The 25944-nt window shown below is 37.0% G+C and overlaps 1 protein-coding gene across 24 annotated transcripts in view; it reads right to left on the reverse strand.

Annotated features, from left to right (window-relative positions):
* Positions 1 to 25944, reverse strand: part of ZMYM2 (zinc finger MYM-type containing 2) — a 103938-nt gene that overhangs the window by 12174 nt on the left and 65820 nt on the right. For 18 of the 24 annotated variants that reach the window (XR_016463381.1, XR_016463383.1, XR_016463384.1 and 15 more), the window contains 14 exons: positions 22856 to 23028; positions 17003 to 17168; positions 16072 to 16106; positions 14068 to 14197; positions 13655 to 13770; positions 12672 to 12843; positions 11294 to 11401; positions 9399 to 9493; positions 8626 to 8794; positions 7559 to 7710; positions 4057 to 4171; positions 2741 to 2992; positions 2233 to 2353; positions 393 to 455 (listed from right to left, as the gene is read on the reverse strand). Coding sequence is in view for 17 of the 24 variants with exons in the window: in XM_090133858.1 (XP_089989984.1) it covers positions 393 to 455; positions 2233 to 2353; positions 2741 to 2992; positions 4057 to 4171; positions 7559 to 7710; positions 8626 to 8794; positions 9399 to 9493; positions 11294 to 11401; positions 12672 to 12843; positions 13655 to 13770; positions 14068 to 14197; positions 16072 to 16106; positions 17003 to 17168; positions 22856 to 23028 (1867 nt within the window). In the remaining 7 variants the exon portion in view is untranslated. Of the gene's footprint in view, positions 1 to 360; positions 456 to 2232; positions 2354 to 2740; positions 2993 to 4056; positions 4172 to 6129; positions 6258 to 7558; positions 7711 to 8625; positions 8795 to 9398; positions 9494 to 11293; positions 11402 to 12671; positions 12844 to 13654; positions 13771 to 14067; positions 14198 to 16071; positions 16107 to 17002; positions 17169 to 22855; positions 23029 to 25944 lie in introns of those variants that run through there. The other 6 variants (XM_031615667.2, XM_031615661.2, XM_090133864.1 and 3 more) reach the window with 3 other exon arrangements.

Below are 25944 nucleotides of genomic sequence, written 5' to 3' on the forward strand. Positions count from 1 at the left end.
GGTCATCTTCCCAGATTGGCTGATAAAATTACAGGTGTTGCTTTTCACTCCAGTAAATTTTGATTTCTTCTGCTCTTACATAAGTCAGATTATCAGATTAGAAGCCATAATGTGATGCTTTATTATATTCTAATAGTTAAACTATATTCAACTCCTTCCTACATTTTGGACAAGCCAGTATTTTTATAGGAACAAGCAATGATGTATTGCTTACAGCTGTGAATGAGAGGACTCACATTTCAGCTGCAACTGTCTACTAGTTGGCACATGTACTTCAAACAGCTGGCTTTACCTCAAACTTTACAATAGTTCAAATATACATACATTCATATATACAATACATTTTAAAGTATTAAATACTTTTACAAAATTATTTCAAAGATGCAGTGTACACATTGCAGAAGTGGAACCAGGAGAAACAGTCTGCTGCTCTCGCCAGTAGTAGTGACCAGCATCTGTAGGAAAGTGGGACTAGCTGACAAATTTTGCAATTTTTGACAACTTCAAAGTAAAAATCAACTTATCTGCACTATGTTTCAAACCCTAACAGCGTTCAAAATAAAAATTAATTTATGGTAAGCTAAAGTTATGGCAAATAGTGGTACACATTTTGATACGTTGGCTAAACACAGCCCTGTGAACAGCAAAAATATGAACTGTGCTTTCCATTTTGATACAGGAACTTGAGAACAGGTTTCAAGATTTCTGAAAAAAATTATCAGAAATTATTAGTTTCACAAATGCAAGGTCAAATCTCCCACTACTTTCACATTTTTGTTGCCCTTTTTTATATGTTTAAAAAAAGTTTTGCTACTTAGATACATCAATTATATATTCTATGTGCAGCCCAAGTCAATTCCTCTTCACTCAAAGTGACTCAGGGAAACCAAAAGGTTGCATACTCATTGTTCACACCATTCTTCACTTTTCAGAGTAAGATACTGCTTCCCAAGACAGGCTGGATCTTATATTTCATTTGATCTACTGTGCTGCATACACAATGCAATTTTTCTTTTCTTGTATCACTTGCCTATATTCTACCTACACTTATATACATTAAATCTCCATTAAAATCAGTTGATGCAGTGGCTGCTCAATATTGACAAAAAGAATATTTAAAAAGAGTATTTCCAATGAAATCCTGTTCTCAAACACTTACAAAACATTCAGCTGCTAAAGTATTTCTTTTGCAAGATCTTCCTAAGTTTTCTTCTTAATGTATTAATACATTGTTAAATGCATGAATCTCTAAACCAACAGGAAGGAAACAAGCTATTTCTAAATGCAGAGTCAATTATGATCATATTTTTTCTTCTGCAAAATACTTTTAGATATGTTGTCAAATTAGGTACCTCAAAAGTATCTACCTTTCAAATTTGTGATGACTTAACATGAAGCAAATCTTTTTCATACAATCAGAGAATCAGAGAATTAAGGTTGGAAAAGACTTCTAAGGTCATCCAGGTCCAACTGTTCACCAACCAGTAATATTGCTCACTAGACCCTAAATACTACATCAATCCTTTCCTTAAACACCTCCAGGGATAGTGATGCCATCACCTGCCTGAGCAGCCTGTGCCAATGCCTCACCACTCTTTCTGAGAAAAAAAAATGTTTCTAATATCCAACCCGAACCTCCCCTTGTGCAACTTAACCTCCCGTTCTATCCCTGTTTCCCAGGAGAAGAGGCCAACCCCCACCTCACCACAACCTCCTCTCAGGCAGTTGTAGAGAGCGATACATTCTCCCCCGAGCCTCCTCTTCTCCAGACTGAACATTCCCCACTTCCTCAGCCACTCCCCATAAGACCTGTGCTCCAAACCCTTCACAGCTTCATTGCAATTCTCTGGACATGTTCCAGGGACCAAATTTTCTCAACAAAACTCTTACTGAAGAGACACAGATGTCACAAACAACATTCCAGCAGCAAAATCTACCACATTCCTTGCTGGTAATTCTTAATAGGTAATTCTCTGCAGAATGCTTGGGAATTTTGTGTAAGAAGTCATTCCCAGATGAAGCCTGTGACAGTACTCTGTCTGCTTCCACACCTTGTGCAGGTGTTGTCCAGTTACAAGACTGGAGATTTCAGTGCTTTCATTTAAGAGATATTTTTTAGAGAAATTCAATACATTCCCTTTGCTTGAGCATATTTAATGCGTCATCAAAACATTTCCTTTTTGTACCAGGTCTTCTCTAGAACTCTTCCTTTTTACCCCATATCATACACACCTTTTAGACAGATAGCACTCGAACAGTTTCACAGGGCATCTAGTTGGATCAGATGTGTTTTCAATTTGTTCAAATACAGGTTCATCATCTTCATGTTTCCTTTTCCCAGTAGTAATTTTATCTTTAAGAAGAAAACCAACAACATCTAAGCCATAACAAAGTTATTTCACATTTTTCAGTAAATATCCCAGAGCAGATTGACTAAAATTTGACCTGAGTACTGCGACACAATCAAGTCATCACATCTACATTTATCTATGCACTGGATACGTAACCCATAGCCACATCAGAGTCTCAGTGCGTAACACGGAGACCAGAGGGCTGAAAGGGATCATTTAATGCAGAGACACTGCATTCCCAACAATACACTCCCATTAAAGACCCAAGAGCCAAGAACTGAACTTGACGCAACAGCAGACCTCTGGCTCCTGGCAAGCTGCCCAGATGTCCCTCAGATGAGTGAAACGTGGATGTTCCTGCAATACTTATTTTGGAACTGTCATAGTACCTTCACTATCAGCTCTGCACAGGGAAGACACCTGATATCGAAGACAAGCTTTGCTTTCCATTGTTAGAGGATTTTTTTTCCACTGTCTGAAAACAGTGCCAAAAGAAAGTCTTAAGTGCTGTTCCACTGTTTTCAGACCAAAATACTTGGTGTTAAAGTAGAACAGAGTATTCAGAAGAGCAACCGGCGAATGTGATCCTAGCTGTTTAATCCTCCATAGATAATCCTCTTCCACTCGAGAGAATATTGATCCTTAAGAAAAAAATATCAGAGAAAGTATAATGGATTAGCTCATAATCTGTCCAGATGTAATAATAATAATAATAAAGTTTCTGTTTGCTGTAAAATTTAGTAAAATGTTCTTTAGTAAAATGTTCTTGCCTCTCATAGGCATATTTAATTATATGCTTATAATCCCTCAAAACCACCCTGTAAAGATACTGGAACCCACAGTTTCAGGGTAAAAACAGACAATGGGAGATATGCAATTTCACACAAAACATATTTCTTAAATGCAATTCCCTCACATTATTACATAAAAGCAAATGTTCAAGGGCCAATCTCTTAGTCCCTTCACAAAAAGCCTATTTTTGGGTTTTCTTTATTCTGCTCATGCTGGCCTCTCCATAGGTACACCTTCTTTCTTACTGCTCATGGATATCTCACTTGGAAAGAACTTCCAGGCCATGTGGATGCCCATAAGCAGAGCCCTCCTCAGCTATACAGATAAAAGATGTCAAGTAGAGAGAAGAAGGGCTGGTAAGGAAGAGCCCTCACTTACAAGAAGTTTATGACAGAAATGGAGGAATGGATTCTGTTGTTTAGTGCCAAAATGGATCTGCTGGGAAAAAATTTTCTAGTATACCACGGTTCTGTTTCCTCTGTGAACTGACAATATTCCTGAGGAAAACGTTCCAAGCAGACACTTCTCCCCGTCCAAGTAAGACTTAATACACAGCTCATCGGTCCAGCATTTGCCTGGCTCATTCCCATTGGAGACTCAATTGTGCAAAAATAAACTCAGCTCAGGCAAAAACAAGTCTAAAACCAGCCATTTCTACTGATTTTCTCTCCTCCGGAATATCAGTAGTCAATTTCAAATAAACAGGTGGTGGCAAAAGCAATTCTTGCTATGTGGATTACCAAGAAAAAATATAATTTTTATAGGTACAGTCTTAATTGAACTCTTACAGGAAATCTTTATGATGTTTAATCAATTATTACCACAACATATAAAATATTTCTATATAGCTACATGCTTAAGGAAATAAAGCTATTAGGAGATGAAAAACATACATGACCAAAAAGAAAATTACCATCTGGAAGTATGCTTGGTTGCCAACTTCTAAGGATTTTATTTAATTCTTGTTCAAATGTCTGGTAGATTGGATCAATAAATATGTTGTCTTTTCGATTACTTCCATATAAATACTATAGAAAAAAAGTAACAGACAACATTTAAACATCAGATTAGAATAAATTCTGTGCTACAGTGTTGTTTTTCAGCACAATCTTACTAAAAGCAGTATTTGAAAATACAACGAAATCCTGCTATGTACTGGAAAAGCTTTCAACTCCAATGCTGTGAATTCCTAACTAGATGTGAATCATAGATTAATTACAATCTAACAATTCCCTCTAAAATGCTCTTGTATCCAATACTGTATCAGTGAATGAGGAGTCATTTAAATATATGTGTATATATTAATTTATCTTTTTGTACAGCTAGGTCACCAAAGAAAAGAAACATATAGCAAGAAACTGCCATTTATACGTGAAGTCTGGTCAAGGACAAAAGCATCTACAAGTCTGAACAAAAAACCTAATCCTGTATATTTGTGGTAATGAAATCCAGCAGTGCAAGAAAAACAATAGGTTGATGTGAGGCACCTGCCTACTGTGCAGTCTATTTACCCTCACCCTCTTGGCCTTACAAACAAACTTTTCCGAACCAGGAATTAATGGTGGAGGGCTACACAGTATTTGATGTTATCCTCTCTGGAGGCATTTCTAAGAAATGGAGGATTGGCTTCTTAACATTTCCACTTCAGTGTTATCTCAGAGTGAACAAGCCTGTTAGTGAGCACAATAAAAGTGACAGACACAAGAAAACGTGCTCAGTTCTGGAAATGGCATCTATTTCTGTCCACATACTTGAAATAACATCACACAGCGCTCTTTTTTACTGAATAGTTCAGCACATCTTGATTTTCCTATCTCTGCACTTCAGTTTTAAAGAGAAAATTAATTAATACATTTCCAAGAACCTTCCAGCATGTCTTCATTGGGACGGGGAGCAGGCAGTACAGCTCTCAGCACATTCAAATACTTGACAAGCCCTACTGGCCTGAATTTTCCCAAATCACCCTTGTAATTAGACTCATTATTAAATTATGCCCTATTGTTTCATTAGCATTTTGCTGAGCATATGGAGGTATAGATTGAGGGACGAAGGAAAAGGCAAGCAGCTGAAGAGGCTTCAACTCCCCCTCTCCCACTGCACCCAGATCAATTTTCTTCCACTGCTGCAGACACTACAGACCCTCCCCCCTCAATGCCATGTGTAAAAAAAGAAGGAAGGCCATGATGCAGCAGGGCTGCCAGGCAGGGTAATGCCTTGCTCTAGAGGAACCCTTTCCACTCAGTGCTCACCTCATCAAGCGACAACCTTTATTTTAGACATGATATTTTTCAGGAATAGTTCTTAGGGTTTACCAAAACCATTACTGAACCAATTCTGGCTGCAAGTAGAACAACTGCAGCTTCAAATGAACCTGAACTGAACATGGCTACTGGTTTCATTTGGGGACTATTTTGCTATAAGAAGTTTTTTCATGTGTTTCATTTAAGAAAAGCAATTATTGTACAAAGCCAGAAAGACAGCTTAGGGCTTGAAGGACTCCTGAGCACTTCCACCAGGCTCTAAACCACAGATGCAGGAGGAAACACCCCAGCTTGAGCCAGGGCTTCACCACTGAGAGTGAGTGCAGTCACTGATGCAGGAGAGAGCTCTTTTTCAAGTCCACATCTTCCACATTCCATTCCTTTGATTCCTCTGATTTCCTTCTATTCCTCTGTCTTACTGATAAGTAAAATATCACTGGTCTTGGCATCATTTGATCTCTGAGCCCCTTCTGAGTTAAACAGAGACAACACCCTTCATACAGCAACTGGTAATTTATCCCATTTTCAGGAGTACCTACATGGGTGCTGTCAGATGGAAAGAAGGGGTAGGAAAATATTGGAAGGCAATGGAGTTTTGCTGCACGTTGCAAAACTTACATCGCATTCAGTGTACCTCTAGCTTGTTTCAATATCTTTCCAAAGACACACAATTTGCCTTTAGCACACCGAAGTTGGCTGCAACCCTTGACAGATCACATGCTTACATGTTTCTGCTCCTCTTTCCTCTGTGAAATACAAACTCATCAGAACAGGGAAAATCTTCCTGTCAGCCTGAATGCCAAGGTCACGAGTGGGCCACCAACAGGCAATGAAATGAGGCCAATAACACCACCTGAATTAAATACCAGACACTAAATACAAGCAATATTTAAAATAACATGAGTACAAGTTCTTCCTTTAATTTTCAGTGTTTTGTGTGTGTGTTATGGGTCCTTATATTTGCACTGTACCACACACACTGGTTCTGATGAAGTGAAAAATCAAATTTTATGTACCGTTAGTTTTTATGATAGACAAAATACACAGTGTCAAAGGCATGAAGAAAAAGGTGAAAAGAAAAAAAAATGCTATTAGTTAAGTTTCATTTTCTAAACACAGAGCTCTCTGTTTATCAGCTCACTAAGACTGTTTCCAGTTCCACAGAAAGGTACAGAGACAGCAGATCATGCGAGTGCAGTGGCAGAAAGCGAGCTGAATTGAAACATGCTTTGTAGCAATACTGACTAAAATGCCAATGGATGCTCACTTCTCAGATTTCGACCATGTGGGAAAAATAACAGCTATCTCCTTAATTTTGTATATTCTTAATACAGAAAAGTTATTGGAGGTACTATTTCTTTTCAAAAAGATTTTCATTAAAAGCAGAGCAGTAGTTTGTGAACATCTGGCTTTCCACATCCCATGCATTTTTTTGTCTTTTAAATTAAACAAAATTTTCCATTTCTCAGTTCTGATTATGGCTTATTTTATCTATGACTTTCCTTATGTACCAAAAATTAAAACATCCTCTGCTTAAAAGATAAACTAAAGAAAAGCTTTTTAAAATACCTAATGTTACTGCCTTCACACACATCTAAACTGACTTCCTTTTGCTTTGAAATACGAAAGAATTGCAATTTGAGGGAGCTGGGGAATGGAAGGCAACAAATACAGCAGAGTTTCCTACATTCTGGGAAAGAAAACTGGCTGTCCCCAGTTTTCAGTAAAATAAGACTCTCGATACAACACTTTAAAAAGCTTGTTTCCACTATCTGCTAAGTAACACAGTTAGGAAAACCTTTACATCTCATTCCTCATTTCATTCTTCTCTTATGTCAGCAATCAAAATGAAGCACAGCATGGAAAACATCATTACAGACTACAAATTCCTTGCTTTAACCCAGTGAGAAGCTTAAAGTTGTAACAACATACTAACTTATATTTCAGCCTTCAAAATGGGCCTGTAAACTCATCTACTATACAGATTTCTACAATGTGATTTATATAGCAGCCTGAGTTTCAGACCATAGCAATTATATTAACAGTATCTCCTAGCCTCCTCTCAAACAAATTCACATTATCTCCATTCTCCCACTGAAATAGATTAGAGCCAAATCAGCAGCTCCACTTCCCATCTCTACAGCCTCTACTAACCTCCTGAATCCCAAGACACAGATAATAGATGCTGTCAGGTGCATAGTTCTCTCCATTAGGCCTTCGAATTTCATTGACAAAATGGGCCAACCCATAGTTTAACTCAGCTGAAGTATGTGATAATAGATCTTCCTTTAATTTCACAGACTTTGCTGTAAAATAAAGAAAAAATGCTACATTATACAACAGTATTATTACACAGTGGGGGTGGGATGGGGTATTTTTGGACTGGAGTGGGGGGAAACTGGTTTGATGCCCTCTACACTAACCAATGAATGAGTTGAAATGTACATAATAAGTAGATCAAATGTTAGGTCTGCATTAAAATAAACAAGGGTACCAGACTAAAGTCCGATTAACCAAACGCAGACCCACTGCAGAACTTGGATTCATGCACAGCTGAGGATGACACAGAGACAGGCAGTAGCCCAAGGTACTGAAGTGAACAGAGTGGCAGAGGGAGACCTTCAGGAGAAACGCAGCTTCCAAAGATCCAACAGCATAACATAATGGTGCTAAGACACATCTGGGAGCTGAAGGAGAGCAAGAGTAGCAGTAGTCCCTCTTTTTCCCCTCAATGTAAATAACTCTACATACAGAGGAGCTCTGCAGAAAGAGTAGCAAACCCCACAGGAGTTGAAACCACACTATGCCAGATCTCCAAAGCCACATAATGCCAGACTCTGATGAAGATCTCTTCATCCTACAAAAAGATGCCTCTCCCTTGCAATTTAGAAGCCCAGAAAAAGTGCAAACTTCGAGAAGAGTTAGAATACAAGGAAAATCAGGATGCAAACAACAAAAGAAATACTGAAATAGTCACGAGAAGTCAGAAGAGCTAGAAAAGCTTTGTCCTGGCTTGCACTAGACATAAAAGTCCCAGTGTGTTGAGTAAAGAAAATTTTTTTAGGAAAAAAAGAGCATTGCAACTCTGTGGTAAAATAATCCTTGTTATTGTGGGAACTAATTTCTAATTTCTATTAGAAATTCCAGCTCAAAATCAGACAAGATCAACAATTCTCACTACCAAATAAAAAAATGGATGCCAGATTTTTGGAAATACTTACTTGATTTCAGTTCCTCTAATTCTGGAAGCTCTTCGTCTAAATGCCGAGACTTTACCCAGTGCTTCCATGCATTCACACCATACGTGTATTTGAATGGAAAACTACACTCTGAGTTTTCAGAGCTATCATCATGTGATTGGTACTCTGACACTGCTCTCCTCTTCACTCCCTGCCATTGAAACAAAGTGCTTAATGCAACTTTAAGGCACATTCATTCTTTTTAAGTTTTAGTCAGCTTTGTGTCATACACCAGGAACTCTGTATTTCCTGTCAGTCTTCCTTCTAAATGAAAGAATATGGCTAATTTATTTGTAATGTCTAAACTAAGATTTTTGACTGAAATTCTGGAGGAATTACAATCAAATTAAAAGGGACTTTTAAAAACATTTTATATAGCAGGTGTTATAGCTCCATTATAAGCTACAGTGACACCAACATTCTGCTATTTCCCTCTGAAATGAAATTGAGAGTTTTGTTCCGTGTAGAAAGTAGACAAGCATAACTGAGAGCACAAGAAGTATATAAAATACAGTGGGTAAAAAACAATAGCAAAAATGGGATCAGAATTTAGAAACTGCACTCCTATTAAAGCCAACAGTTAACTGCAGCAGTCACAGGACTTAATTAAGTATATCAATTTACAACAAGAAAGATTGGAAACCAGGTACTGGTAAGCAACTAAACATTTTAGAGCAATAAGAGAACTAAAAAAAACAATGACATATTTTTGCCCACTTAAAATTTGTGACATTTTAATAGCTTGATATCATTACCTTCTTTTTTGAACGAGGCCTTGGCTGCTCCTCATATTCTTCTCCAAAAACAGGAGGCAATAAAAACTCATTTTCTGTATCAAGCTCTTCAGTTGCTGAAAATACATTAAAAAAAACCAACAACTTATTTTTAAACTCCTTTTGAATAATACTGGTTTAAAGAAACAATGAATTATATCAGAGTTCATTAATGTAAAGATTCTACACAAAAGCACACACATGAAATGTTAATGACAACTGGCTTCTGGCAAGAGGGAATAAATGTATTTGTATCTTGAAGGTAAGGTAAAACCATCAGAGTGCTTTTTCTACGTATGTTGCAAAGAATGCAGCGTTGAACATTTTCAAAAACCATCTCACATCACTAAGTCAGTATTTCTTCCCCTTACGCAATTATTCCTGCCTGGGAAGGCTTTGATATGAAAATGTTTTGGTGAAAATGTAAAGCAATGAAGGAAAAAAATACCAAGTAGCTCAATACAAGTACTTTGTTCATGGAACACCATCACTTGTATTCATTCTTTGTATTTTACACAGCAACTGTTCCTGTTTAAACCTGTTGGAGCATCAGCTCTTTCAGATAAACTGTTCTTAGTCCATATTTACAAAGGCAGAGGCCTAGCCTGTGACAGATGTTACAATAACATAGATAAACAGATAAATACTATTTTGATATACTGCCATTTAATATTTCAGGCTTAGGATGAAGGACCATTACTTCAGACAACCAAGCAGAATAAAGAGATTTAATTCTGCGAATTCTCAATTTAATTACTTTACTGAAGATGCTTTACCTCTCATGTAACTATCAAACAATGACTTCACTAAAAACAACACTCTTCTGAAGATTATTCCAATTTCACCACCTTGCTACTCAACACATCATTCAAAGTACTACCTAGTCCAATCACCACAAGGAGGAAAACTGGTCCAGATAAAATAGAACACAAATGCAAAGATTTAAGAACTTTACCCCAGACTACACAGCAGGCTTTTTTTTGCTATCTAGTATCAGAAGCACTTCAACACAATTATCATACAATCACAGAACAGTTTGGGTTGAAAGAGACCTCAAAGATCATTTAGTTCCAACTCCTTGCCACAGGAAGGGTTGCCAATCACTACCATCAGGCCAGGTTGCCCAGGGCTCCATCCTACCTGGTCTTAAATAACTCCAGGGATGGGACATCCACAACTTCTCAGCACCTTCCCTGTCTCTCAGTGAAAATTTTCCCCCTGACATCTAATCTAAAACTGCCCTCCTTTAGCTCAAAATCACTCCCTCTTGTCCTATGCCTATCTAAAAAAACGTTGATTTTTTCCCTGCTTATAAGCTTCCTTTAAGTACTGGAAGGCCACAGTCTATTAGAAACTAATATTGTTTACTATTCCACTTCAATTTCTTCCTTTTTTTCCCTCATGTACCAAGCCCTGATTATGAAAAGGATTAAAGAATACATATCTTGCTAGTAAACTTCCTCAGAGCAATGTCAATCCTTTCTCCTAACCCCAAGAGACAACATTCAAATTAGATATGCAGCAAACTGAGCAACTCAGTCTGAGCAAGTAGTGTGGTTATCTACAGCACAAGGAGACTTTCAACAGCAGATACAGAAGCTATCCAGGGAAGGTATGAGTTATCCACCCAAGAGAAGCTGTATCAAGGGAGGTTCTAACCATACCTGAGAATTTTTTTGGATCTCAGATTGATTAGGATACACTGAAAGGCAACAAAGACTATTTGCCTGCATTATGTAGAGAGCATTAGAAACAGACAAGAAGGATTTAAAAGTAGGGATTTTCATGACATTTCAAATATTATCTTTTTCAAATATGTCACATAATGTTTATTTCATAATATTTCACAATGTTTATTAAAATGACAGAAAAAATACCTCTTGGAAAGTCTATTTCAATATCAAGGTCTGGTTCATATGGAACATCTGGCAAGCTTGTCTGTGCCTCCGTTTCTGAATTTAGTAGATTGGACTCAGCTATCACACCTGTAAATAAAATTAAATTAAATTTAAAAGGAAAAATTCTTGTACTTTAACTTATGTAGATTAGGAAAAAATAGGCAGATACAGAATTCTAATCTTTGTGGTTTTAAAACTGCTTTTTCTGCTCATCACCATCCTTGTTTTTGTTGTTTCTAGGAAATCAGATTTACTTCTTCAATCTGATTTCCTTGAACAAAAAAGATACTAGCTCATCTCTCCTTCATTAAGATGAATTTCAGTGTACAGAAAATCAAATACCAGATAATCTGAATCACATCAACCAACCACAGAATACAAATTAGCTTGAAAAACGTAGCTATTTTTCTACATGATTTTGCCAGCAACAGAATGGACTTTTAAGTCTGTGAAACAGATCCTACAAAAGCAAACAAGGAAGGCAGGCTGATTGAAAACAGAAGCTTAACCTCTTTACAACTTCTGGCAAGAACAGACTTCCTCAATTCTCTGAAAAAAGCAGGCATACAACTACTTTGACAATGTTGACAAGCAGAGTTGGGAAAGAGGGACAAAGAGATGTATACACTGCAAAAACAGTATTATAGGATAAGCAGGTTTTTTTTTTATCTTCGGCTGTAAAATTGTCCCAGAGAGAGTTCTCTCTTTTTAAGTGAGCTTCTGGAATTAGAAAACTATTCCAACATCACAACCTGTGATGTATCAGCTGATGTATTACTATCTTAAAGAGAATGACAAACATAGACAGGGATTAATAAAGAGTCAGAGCACCACCAGGTAATCTGGTTTTGTTGATCACAGTTCCACTTGTGAAATACATATTCCTCTAAGTTTTAGCAGCCCATGTGCAAAGTAAAATGTGCCTAATAAAGTATTACCACAAAGAGGCTAGGTCCCTGTTGTGCTCAGAGAAAGCTGTGTTCACTCCTCTAAGACTCAGTACGGAAAACACCTCCCCTAAAGTTTTGACTGAGTTTCTGGAAGGAAGAGTGGTCTGGCTATGGCTTGTTTTGAGTTACACTGAGGAGAAAATGTGTGACAAGCAAGGAGTATGTTGCTGTTTTAAAAACAAAGCTATGGGTACGGCACATCTGAGTCACACAGCAGACTTCAGAAAGTTTTCTGTATTTTAACTTTGCTAAAATGCTCTAAAACTACTTAAACAATTAGGATTTCAACTTAATACAAGTAATAGCGTTGTTGTAAGAAAGAATCTTCCCTAACATCAGAAAGTACTTCTTCCTATTCACACACATCCCAGCTCTCCAAAGAGCCAAAGACATGGTAACTAACTCACTGGCCGCATCAGAAACTTCTGCTTTTCCCTCATTTTCAGGCACCATCCCTGACAAGGTCAGTAGCTCTGTCTCCAGAGGATTTGAGGGAACTTTCCCCCTCAGGTCTTCTATTGCTGCAAAGATTTTCTCAGTGCTATCCAGAGTAGTGGGCAAGAAAATGGGAACTGGCACCTGTGTAGACACAGAGGAGAGAGAATTAGAAAAGAAATAACAGCTGCAACGAAGAGTCAACTGCAATCAATACGGGAACACCAACTCTACACTTCTGTTCTTAGAAGAGGGTTAAAACAAACTGAAAACATATTACTTCACTGTGAGCTCAAAGAACTGATGACAGGTTAAATGATTCAGACCAGAAGGGAGAGCAGTAAAAGACATATAAGAAATACAACAAAATAAAATGCGCATAGTAAAAGCGAAAAGGATTTTGGAGCTCTCCACCTCGATGTGACTGCAACACCAGAATAACAATCTGGACAAATCAACATCCTGTTCTAGTGACTTGCTTACGAAATACGGAACTTCAGGAATTCAGGGTTTCTTTCTACTGTTTGGATAAGATTTGGTATGTAAATGATAAAAAGTCAACTTAAGAGTTATTTTCTCAGTGCAAGATTCTTTTCTTGTTTTTCTTCCTTTATCCTGCTCTGCCATCCCCCTTTAACACAGTTTACCCATTAAAAACAAGAACAAAGCTTCTTGTTTAATGCTTATACAGAAAACAAACGCATCACCCAAAATTTTCCCAAACAAGTTCAGCAGCACGACATTTCTACACTCACAGAAGGCAGAAAGATCCTAAAGAGCAATCAGGAAATTATGTGCCACTGTCAGATTTCTGATTCTAATTCAATAAGCAGTGCAGCGGTATCCTTGCAGTTGCTCAGGTGGAGCAGGAGAAGAACAGTCAGCTATACAAAGCGGTCCCTTGCATGCATGTGAATGGTCACCAGCATAAACATAAGGCTGAAGTCTCACTTACAGGAACAGGAATTGATGTAGGAACAGGAACAGTTTGGCTATACATGTTCATAGGCACCGGGACGTAGATGGGTACAGGAATAGGCACTGGGACGTACTCTTTTTTCCAGTCATCCTCTATTAAAAGAAAAAAGAAAAAGGTAAATACTGCAGAAACTTAGTCCCTGGCAATGTTCAAGAGGCGCCTGGATGAGGAACTACGAGATATGGTTCAGTTTGTGGTAGCAATGGTAATGAGAAGACGGTTGGATTAGATGATATTACAGGTTGTTTCCAACCTTGTGATTCTGATTCTATATTTTACACCTGCAGGTTAGGTGAAAAAAATCACTTATTTGCAATATCTTTCAATAAAATAACAGAAAGAAGCCTGCAATGATGAAATCGGTGGTTCGAGCACAATTTAGGAGTTACCTGTCTGACAGGATTTTGTCTGCATATGAGGTTTACAGTATGTGGCCTTCGTCATTGTCAAAGGCTTGCACAGAACTGCCTTGTTCTTCATCTCCCTGTTAGGGGTTGGGGAAGGTGGTGGTGCTGACCCCTGCAGACAAGCAAATAACAGAATATGTTGTTGTTGCATATAGCGATTTCAATACAAACTTTTAAAATTTAATTTAATCAGACACTCCATGCACAAGATACTAAAGAGGAAGCTCACAGCACTCGGCAGCACTATGTTTCTTTCTTTTAATTGCATGCTCTTCTGCATTCTAGCAATGAGCTGCCACTACCAGCAGCGTCACATAGCTGTGCTTTGCTATGTCTAGGCTAGCATTTCAATTCCTAGCATTCCAATTCACAGCTTCTGCCACTTTTTTTTTTTTTTTTAATTCCTTGTCTACGTGAAAGTACAACTTAAACTACTTTATAATTTAATAATAACTTTAGCTGTAAAAATAATTCACTATAAATAGCAAAACAAACTTTTGGCTCAAGGTCTGATCTCCTTAGGTAGGCCACAATCCAAAATCACCTACCAAAAAAACCCAGTATTTCTAAATAAAACATTGCTACACTCTTTACTATGCAAAGGATGAACGGTGAGCTCCCCCTGCTGCCTCCACAATAGCATCAACATATTTGGAAATAGCACATAACGCTCAAATGGTGTTCTTACAGTCAACAGGTACAAATATTTTGCTCCAAAGACATTTTTTGACCACCAGTATCAAGCCTGCCACTTTTATTTGATCATACACATTAAGACTAGCCTCACATGTCCTCACACGGAAAGAATGTGAAGTCACAAGAATGGCAGGCAGCACACCTTCTAGAATGTGAACAAATGACTGAATCACAAATAGTTTTTATCTGATGGTCCATCATTTTTTTTTAAAAGATATTAATATCATTGGAAGGTATTAAATCTAAAACACTGTTTTTAACATGACTGTTTAACATGCTATTAAATATGTCTCCAGTTACTCAAGCAATCTTATTTTGTGTTTTTCATTAACGTTATAAAATGTCACCAAAATACTTTCCCTTAAGTCTAAGATTTAGCTTACAGCCTGTTTTCAGGTGAAACAAATTTTTCCACTGAGAAGTAGCAGCTATTGAGATCTTCTGTGTGAGAAAACAAAGCCAAGTTTTAATAAAATACACTAAGCTTAATGTTCAAAATTATTACTAATAATGAGATTAGGAAGAAATTCTTTACTGTGAGGGTGGTGATGCACTGGAACAGGTTGCACAGTGAGGTTATGAATCCCCCTCCCTGGAGCCTTTCAAAGGCCAGGCTGGATGGGGCTGTGAGCAACCTGGTCTGCAGGGAGGTGTCCCTGCCAACAGCAGGGGGTTGGAACTAGATGATGTTAAAGGTCCCTTCCAACTCAAACCATTCTGTAATTCTGTATTTATGACAAGCTGACAAAAACTGATGGACTCCAAAGGAAGGCTGCTGCTCCACTCAGCCCTCCTCCTGCAAGGAGCTCACACTTCCCCACTCTGCCACCAATCTGACCTGTGCAGCCGTACCTAACCGTTCTCCTCTTTGGGACTATAGTTTAAGAATGAAGCTTTGTTTTCATCCTTTCAAAGCTGCAATACAACCTTCATATTCCAACTGGCCAAGGAAATTCTCTTCCCTTTCTACACTCAATAAGTACATCTCATCAGTCTAAAGAAAGGAGATACATACTTGGTTTGTGAACTAAATTCTAAGCAACGTGTTCATGCAGACAGACAAAATACTGCTGATTCCTTTTCCCAAACGATGTTGAAAAGAACATATGAACATTTAATAAGTTGATTCCAGCTATTGATGTAACAAAGACTAACAAAACCCAGTTATATTGGTATCACTTTAAGATACTAATTTGTGACAGTTTTAATAGCATCACCTGAAGCCACCAGCACCTCCATTTCAAATGGATCTAATTAGGCTATATACACATATAATATAGATGTACTTACTGTTATTTTTGTTCGGGGAGTTTGACAGCCCTGATCTAAAAATGCAAGAAAACATTTTTTAGATTTCTTCTCCCTCTTTCAGTACCAGAGCAAATGTCAACATGTATCACTGGAGTACCATTAATTGAACAGTGCTGCTCAGCACTGTATGGCAGGTGAGGACTGAGCTTAACATTTTGCACTCAGGCATACTTCTCACTATTCCAGCACTGATCCTTACACAAAGCCAAAAGTCAAATCAATGCTAATGTCAGCTGTAAGCAAAACTTGATTCAGAAGGCAAATACTAAAATATTCAAATATGAAAACAGCCATACAAATAAATCGTGATAGTTGAATGAGAAGTTGATTTACTTGCATGCTGACATACTATTTAGATTCCATATAAACACACATTCTGCTCCCACCAGAAAACTAAAGGCACCTATTGCCAACAAAACAAAAAAAGCAACACATCGCCCATGCCTGGATACTTTCGTTTTGTTTTGTTTATAATTGCATTTATTTCCTTTTAATTCCATTTACTTCTTTCCTTTTAATTCCAGGTGTGTACATCTGCTATCTGTGACCAAAATATACTTTGAAGAGAAACGTTCCCACAGAACAACTAATAACAAATGAGAGTGGAAAACACTTGGCATTCCCATGACCAGAATGATGCATAACCTGAAGAGTTATAAAGCTTTTTATAAGAAGTCACTAGAAAAGAGTTTGATTACAGATAGCATTTCAGCTCTCGAAAGAGCAACAAAATAAAGGTTAAGAAATACAGAGCAGATCAGTAATTTATGTTTTTGGTGATCACATAAAAAAGGATGGTCTCTAACGCAAGCATGTTTGTTACATCAAATAAATAACTGAAGCAGTTTTCAATCTTTGCTTTAAAACAAGTATTTTGTTTGCCATTTAGCAGCCACAAGGCAGCACTTACCATATTGTAAGTTCTCTGGTCCTTTTTGGGTTGCCAGATTTGGTTCATTTTGCTGACAGTAGAAACGGAGCAAACAGTGCTGATCACAAAAGTGTTTCATTTCTCCACGCCACTGCACTTTCTCTCTGAGAGTTCCTTGTGACTTACAACAGTCACACCGTGCAGCCTTAATGCAAAAAATAAAAAAAGATTTGGACATTTTAAAAGAGGCTTGTAAAAAAATTACATTTACTTTTTGAAAGCTTATGTTTTTAGAAGTACCAAAGCACTGTTACTGCTACACAGTTAATTCTCACTTGTGTAGGCCCTACAATATTTACACGACTCTCTAACCTGTGTAGACCAACACACTCATCACTTTACTTTCAATTGTTTTCCTGGGCTTAATGCCTAGAGTGAGTGTGCTGGTTCCACTTACACATTAAGCCCTTAAAAACTGTTCATTTCTATACATTCAGTAGAAAAATAAAAATTGTACGTGATTGCTTTCACTAATTCCACTGAAACGTTCTGCAAAACAGGAGCAGAAAGAAACTGAGATTCCTTCACAACTTGCTTGAACCCACGACACATGCTGCCTGTCCCTTACACCCCCCCCAAAGTTTTGTGGCTTTTTTTTTTTCGTTCTGTTTATGATTTAAACAGGATAGGAGTAGAGGACTAGGACTAAACAAGACTAGAAGGAATGCCCTCAAGCTGCTCCAGGGGAGATTCAGGCTGGATGTTAGGAAATACTGCTTTTCCAGAACTGTGCTCTTCTGCATTCCTAACTAAACATTGAAGAAATGTATGCTGCACCAGGCTGGAGGATAACTTCATGAGGCATCACTAATCACTAATAAAGACAATTTTCTATTTAATTGATTCCACTGAATTTAATCAGCCATGATATAATCTATCTGAACAGCACTAGCCCCATCTTCAGATCTTCAGCAAGAAAGGGTTATTTGCATCACTCCTCCCCTTTGTATTTGCTTTCAACTTCCATCCCAAAGTGGTCTTTAAAACAAAGTAGAAAAAAATAAACGCTTTATGGATGCTTAGGAATCCAAAATAATTCAATCTAATAGCATAGCCAGGAGAGGAAGAGGGAAATTATGATCATATGCAACACAAAACATTAGTATGTAAAACCACAGACAACACTGGAGTTAGGCACATGGCTCTGATGGCTAAAAAAGTGGTCCAACTCTCTCAACTCCAAATGAGTATCAACAAACAGGCCAATAGCTTCACATTTAAAAACTAATTAAATCTGAATTCCTTCTCTGTACTTGACCCATTCAGCCCCATTTTCTGGCCATGCAGGAAGTTCAGGTCTCAACTGCCATTTTCAAATATTTAAAATGATAAAATGAGAGACTTGTTTCTAACAGTATAAGAAGATTCAAGTATATTTTATTTATATATATATATAATATACTCATTAACACGTTTATTTGAAGGAAATATGTATGTTTTAATCTGTCTGGCAGCAATTCAAACAAATAAAGTAATTAAAGGTGCCACTGGAAGAGGAAGTGGCACTTTTTCCTTTTTGTGGTGCAGGCACCAGCAGTAGTGCTCATGCACCTGCATGGTACAAGGTCAGAGACCTGCAACACCTCATTCCTCCCTCCCTTTGTTACATTCGTCACTTTGACTTTCTGCTGATGCTGAGCAGCAGCAGAATTTTGCAGCATAAGATGTTCTCAGAAGGACAAGAGAGCAAGTCAACTGCACTCATGGAAGTGAGAGTGTAAAGTGTTGCCAGAATATTCTAGGTTTATCAGTTAGGGAAATGGTGAATTTGCACCTTCAGTGCAAATGCATCTTTCCAAAGCCACCAAAAAGCTGAAATACTGGTGGGAAAAAAATAAAATTATATAATTTACTGTTTTTTTTTTTTAAAAAAAAAACATTTCAAGCCCATCAAACAGTGATCATTAAGAATGACTGCTGACCCATGTATGGAAAAGTCCACTTATCCTGAACTGCTGCACACAGCTTCACTGACAGAGCACTACTTCTCCGTTCTCTCTGTCCTATAAAGAAAAAAAAGTGCTAAATAACATAGAATGCAGGAACTATTTGTAGCTTGTAGCTTCTAATTGTTTTCTCCCCCTCCTTTTTTTTTGCTCTTTCATTAAAGTTTTTGAATAAGCCAATTACTGTCTCTCCTTGGCTGCAACTATGGTATTTAGCTTCAACATGGCAAATCACCATTCCTTAGCAAGCCCAATATTCCTCAGTGAGGATACTTTAGTTCTCAACTCTACATTTAGTATGTCAATTCTAAATATTTACATAATGATTTCAGTAGTTAATACTACAAACTTCTCCATGCACTGAAGTTTCCTATACTACTTGCTTACTCTGTCAACTTGTTTGACTATGAAATTACTGAAAGGAAAACTGAATTCAGGATGTTCTGCTTTCTTCCTTCCTTACCCTTTCCATTTCTTTTCATTTAAGAACACCAACAACTATATGTGAACTGAAACTCCCAAAATGCCTGCTTTCAAGTCCTTCTTTCTGTGCTCTTTTCACACTTAGCTCCTTCTCCACTCATGGCTGGTTTTTGGTCCAATTCTTTCCCCAGGTCTGACTTCAACAAGTTCAAATTACCAGCACCAATCTAAAAATGTATAAATCAACACTGTTTGCCCCAGAGTTGGTACAAAATCTAACTTCTTACATGTACAACTCTTTAATTCTTCAGTGACCCTGTCCCAATGTTCTCCAGTGATACGGACTGACACTCATTTGACATTATCTTAGCTGTGTATTTTGAGCTACTTTGGTTCAATCTACATTAATCAAGAAGCAAGAGGTGTTTCCAGAGAGTGACTGACTATAAGAGAAAGGAGATCGATTGATCTAAAAGTGTACCTCATTGAAATTGAGATGCCTAACTATACAATGGCTGAATTTGGACAGGAGAAATTCCACAAGGTTGTCTTGTTGCCTTTACCATTTGGATTAATACCGGCTGCACTATTTCAAATCTTACAATGGTTGCCAACTATGGTATCTGCAGCTCACTAGCTATAATAATTTTGCTTGTGCCTCAGACTGTGGCTCCCCACTTTCCCATATAATCTCAGGTATAGACATCTGACCTCTACTGAATATGCAATTATTACCAAACACGTTCAGTCCAATCACTATTTCACTGTGGACCTGAATGATTTACATTTGCACTTCAGCTGTGGTACTTTCAGCAAAACTTCACAACATGAATTACAAGAAACAGACTTCCACAGTTCTCTCCACACAGAATATTCTTTTCCAATGTACTTTCAGTTCTCTAGTATGAGAAACAACAAATGATCAATATCATCATTAAACAGGTTAAAATATTTATACTGACACCTGAAAAATAACAGAAATTATCATCTAACCACAGCATGCAATTTGAGTTTACAAGAGAAGCTCTAACAACAATGGGAGCTAACTCAAGACACCAGAATTTTAATTCTATTCTTAGAAGTGCACTGTACACCATACTACAGAAACTTCCTCAGAATTTGGCACCAACTGATAATTTCAGCTGTCATTCACCAGATGGTGATGGCTGAACTCTTCTTCAACATTTCAATCACTCAATACTAAGTTTGAAGATTACTTCTAGATAAGTGTGATGCGCTTCTACCACTGATAACTTTTTCTAGCCTTCTGCGATGAGAACTCTGGTGCTTAGGGTTAAGAACTAATGAAATATTTTCAAAAGTTGTTTTCCAGATAATTATGTGAGAACAGTGTGTCCACAATAAAAAAGTAGACAAAGAAGATGGAGACAAACACTTGTTTAATGAACACAGTGCTGATATTAAAATATTACTAGGTTATTACTACTTATTTCTCTTCATGTACACATTTATTGCAAATTACTCCAAAAAAATTGCATTATTCCAAAATAACACTAGACATTGCTTAAATGAGACAAAGCTCATACACAGATATCTATTCTTTTAAGAAGCTAAAAGAACAGCAAAAGAAATACAAGCTGAGGGAGAGATCCATATCTCATCTATCTTCCTGTATTTTAATCATTATTTATTTATGGCTAGGCAAGAATGTTCACTAACCATGCACTAGAAAACTCAACACATCTGGAGTGAGTGTTTTAAAGAGGTGAAAGTTACCCACAAGAATGCAAAGGAAAAAAGGACAATTCTAGCAAAATACACATACCAAAGCCTATTACAGGTCTTCTTTATGTAGTAAATTCCAAACTCTTATAATCAGAACTGAATTAGGCAAAGACTAAGAAGTATTTGGAAAAAAAAAAAAATTAACCAACAGTTCCACTAGCAAGCACGAAAACACGTAACACTTCAGTATCCTCTAGAGTACCAAAAGTTAACTGTGCTTAAATTACCCTTCCAAGGCATGTCTGATTTTCCTGTACCAAAGTACCAACAGCATTTCTAAAGCACACTTTAATGAGCCAATTAAATTACTGCTTTATCACACAGATGTGAAGGATAACTTGAAGTTGACGTGTTTTCAAAAATCTGAATCGCAGTACAAACTTCCATATAAGTTTACAGCATATGAAACTAGTTGGGTACACTCAACCCCCGGACTATTATTTGTTGAATCCCTATGAGATCTCTAAAGCATACAACAGCTTTATTAGATTCTCTATTAGAAGGCACTTTTTACGCAGGGATAAATTTTATCCCAAACCTCAAGTTTTAAGGTGTACTGATTAAATATTATTGCATGGAATGACATTTTAGTACGTCTAAGAACTTTGCAGCCAAGCTTTTCACCCTGTTTTTGCACATGAGAGAGAAGATTCTGGTCTTCAGTAGTTTTCTTTCAGGAATTTCTGCAAGGACACTATGTACATAAGTCAAAATGAAGACTCTACAATGTTGGGTGGTAACACTTCTGGAACATGCCATTCCAAAGTATCAGATATGTCTTCAGACTCAGTTCTGTTATGGTAGGTAGATCATCTTGAATTACAGGACTAGAATCTAGCCCTCTAACATTTCTAGCTCTTTATTGCCTTTCAGGCTGTGCAAAGAGTCTTGGTAAGGTGATGAATTTTGTATTGTTTCTTTTTGCTATTGCATCCACAAGCGCTGTTCTTGGCTTGATATTATCAGTGTAGCTCTCCAAGATGTTCACATCAGAGATCAAATATTTTATCCACGTTTCTAATCACAGGTTAAACCCAGTCCAATCTCAACCTTCTTTCTTTCAAAAAAATAAAACAGAGCACTACTTAATGTGAATTCTTTGCTGATTGTGCTTCACAAGGTAATTAAACTTCCAGAGATTTAGAAATAGGTGCCATCACATTTGACTTAAACTTTTATTAGAAACCCATTTGGTCTTGCTTTTCCCCTTGCCATCATTTCCACTGTGAAATAATGAAAAAATCAAAGGCCCTGCAGTTCATACTGTGGGAGAAGGGAAAAGGCAAAAGTGGAAACAAAAAGAGGAAGAACCGCCAACCGAGTTTATCGGAGTTTATCATCACTTACTCAACTCAAGGTATCATCCAGCTGCTACTAACAGTGTTTTCAACATTCTGAATACACATTTAAGTAACTTCAACAAGAAAAATATGGTATCAGTTGAGGGGAAAAAATTGTGACTGTAAAGTACATAGTAGGTTTTTCTCTGTACAAGACTTCCTTGCCAAATGAATCAGTAAATCAGATGGTAGAAACTCTGCTCTAAGTTCTAACAGAACTCAAATGATGAAATTAATACATCTGCTTTTTGTGTAGCAAATGCTTTGCTGAAGTATGGCTGCACAATCCTTGAGATATCCTCACATGTGCATATTCGATTTTTTTATTTTTATTCTTTAAACTTCGGAGCTCTTTTCAAAAATTCTGAGTTACTTGCCTTGTAGTACCAGTCCTGAAATTTTTTACAGCACTCTTCACTGCAGAAATCTCTCACTACACCATCAAGTTCCTTAGTTGCTCCCTTTTTGCACAGCTGTGAGCAGTAATTACAAGTAACACATCTCAGTCCTAACCGTCTTGCAAAGTCTTGTTTATATAGCAGCTTGCAGCCTGAAAACAGATTTTAAACATTAGGAACAAAGTAATTTTTACAGAGAGATATCACAGTTAAGAGTTAAATATTGAAAACAACAGCTAACAATTGGGGCTTTAGAAAAATTCAGGTTGCATAATACACTGTATTTCAAGACATTTTTACCTGAAGATCTTTCCTGCACAGCTCTGGTTTCGTGTGATATCTGCATCTCTCACAAAACACTATGCTTGAATCTATGCTTATCAAATTCCTGAATAAACAGTCAGAAAAATTATATAACTTGTTTTTCAGACAGACCCCTGCAGAAACATTGTCTTGGAATGAAATTGTTCAGTTACATATTCTCAGAATGCTAGATATCCAGACAATGACAAGCAGAAATTGTAAGCTAGGCAGTACTATGCACTAAAACAATTCCTATCTTCAAGTATCTTATTTCTATTAATACTTTCATTCATGTTAGCACAACAAACCACTTTGACAACTCATTTGTTTTTAAGAACACAAGATGATGATCTAAGAACTGAAGAGTTTCCTAAAAACAAACAATCAAAAAAAAGCAACTAGAAAGTAAACTATTACATGTTCTGAGACTGTTAAGCTCTAAGTTTACAAATTCAATTTGCGTAAGATCTGTATTCAACACATCTTACTTTGTGTGCTCATATTAGGTAGGTTGGTTTTTCTTATCTGCATTTGCTATGAAGTCGTAACGCCAAGGTCATCATAATGAGAGCTATACTCTTCAATAATCTGATCCTCTCTCAAGCAAATTGGAAAAGACATTCTAAAGTACTAAAGGCATTAAAAGATGAATGCCACAGCTATTACATAGCCTATTTGAGAACATAATGTATTTAAACTGCCTCAAATCTAGTGTCTGTTCAAGCTGATGCTTAAATCTCCATAACTGTGCTAATGCACAATTGTCCATGCATTTCTACAATTGTGCTACTTTTGCACAGGAGAACACTATGAGAATATGAAGCAACTGTCTATATTAAATACTGGAGGGACAAGATAACATCAACACAGATTACTAATCTAAGGTACTGCCCCTGTTTTTATGATCTCCCAAATACCAGAGCACCACTGAGACCAGAACTCAAGTCTTCCAAGGACTTGCTCTGGTGAGGTATGCTGTCTACCACATGCAGACTTCTGTACTTCTGCTAAATAAGGAAATCACTAAGTAATATGTACTTCCTCTGGTATACAGAATATTGAAATATCACTTAAAATACTATTCAGTAATTTCAATTATCTGCATTGTGCTGTTGTCTAGTAGGGAAGAATTTGGTGTTCTGAATTTCATTGAATCAGATACCAATTTTAAAATAACTACAAATGTGAATGCAAGTGGAAACTGCTGCATACAGCATTTTTCAAAGCAAAAGGTTACTGAGGAATTTTAACTTGCAATGCTACAAATTCTGCTAAAAAATTAAATTTGCTAGCAATATCAAAGCAATAAAATTACAGAATACACTGTACATAATAACTGTGTTTTCAGTTGATTTTTTAAAGTTATAACTCAGATCCCATAACAACAGAACAAAAAATATAATTAACACAGTAAGGAGTGCAGAAGTCAAGAGCCAAAGCAAGCAATCATCCTTACAGTGTAACTAATCTGAAAGTTAAACACACTGCTCTGAAGGAAATAGTAATCCTGAAGGTTACCAGCATGTGCAAGCAGTGACTTCAAAGTCCTGGTTAAAACAGAGAAAATTTCTTGCTAGTATCCCTGATAGTCATATTTCTCATTACTGTTATGTGGCATCGGAGTCTTACCACATTTTCTTTTTTTTTTGATGCAGAGAAAGCTCAGCACCACTTCTCTTCAGCTGGGCCTTTCAAGTGCCATTCATTGCAGCATCCACTTTTTAAGACTAAAGCTAGTAAAAGTACTCTACCACCAATCAGGTACACTAGCTGACCAAATAGCCTACAAAATGGATAAAATTTACATTTTTCTTGGCTGCTAAATTATGAAGAGTAAAATTGAAGAAGACACTGCTGTTACACAAGAGGAAAAAAGAAAATCAGGAAAGAAATTTTCCATTCTACAGTCAAGCATCTCCATAACTGATGAAAAATAATGAGTAGTGAAAACTAAGTAGGGAGAGACAAAAGTTCTAAATTCAGCCCTTGAGAATAAAACCCTGAAAAACTTTTATTTATTTTTAAATCACTGACTGCAGAACTTCTTGATGAAGGAAACCTCTACAAAGGATAGAAAATCCATCTTCTTAAAACTTCAGATGTTGATAGAAGACTGTTACATCCCTGAAGATTTCTACCACGGAAGCATAGGCTTGTCTTTCTGCATCATCATAAGCAAAATTCTTCAGAAAATTCAGTGCTTTTTATTTTTTTTTTTGTTAATGTCTTTGTAATACTTAACATAATCCACTTATCAGGGAACTTTTGGTTGCTTCAAGCTCTCATTGATTCCGACAAAGGGGAAAAAAATGCCTTTTTATAGCAATATAAAAGCTCTTTCTCATAGGATATATTTTAATTAGGCCCTTGGTATTCTGTGCATACCTAGAATGTAACTTTTTTTTTATCTTAAGGTTATGGTTCTGATTCGATTGTTAATATTTTCTTTGAATTATGGAAAAAAATGTTCTCCGTTGGCAAAACAGGCTGAGTTCATTCAAACAACTTAATCTTCACAGTGAACAACAAAATCCCAAATTAACAGAGCAGTAGCACCCACGCTACCTGTGAAGATGTGACCAAGAAGTGGGCCTTAACTGACAGAACACTGTGGATGAGAAAACAAAAGACACTAGTTGTCTGATATGTCCAGTATCAACACCAGAATCATACAGGTTTGGCCAACATTCCTGTCCTTGGAACTTGAGGTTCATGAATAAGCATTGCTTAATACAGCTGTCAGCCTCATCATTTTGAATGAAAAG

The sequence above is a fragment of the Phasianus colchicus genome, chromosome 1 (genome assembly GCF_987193195.1).
Source record: "Phasianus colchicus chromosome 1, bPhaCol1.hap1.1, whole genome shotgun sequence".
Classification (NCBI taxonomy): domain Eukaryota; kingdom Metazoa; phylum Chordata; class Aves; order Galliformes; family Phasianidae; genus Phasianus; species Phasianus colchicus.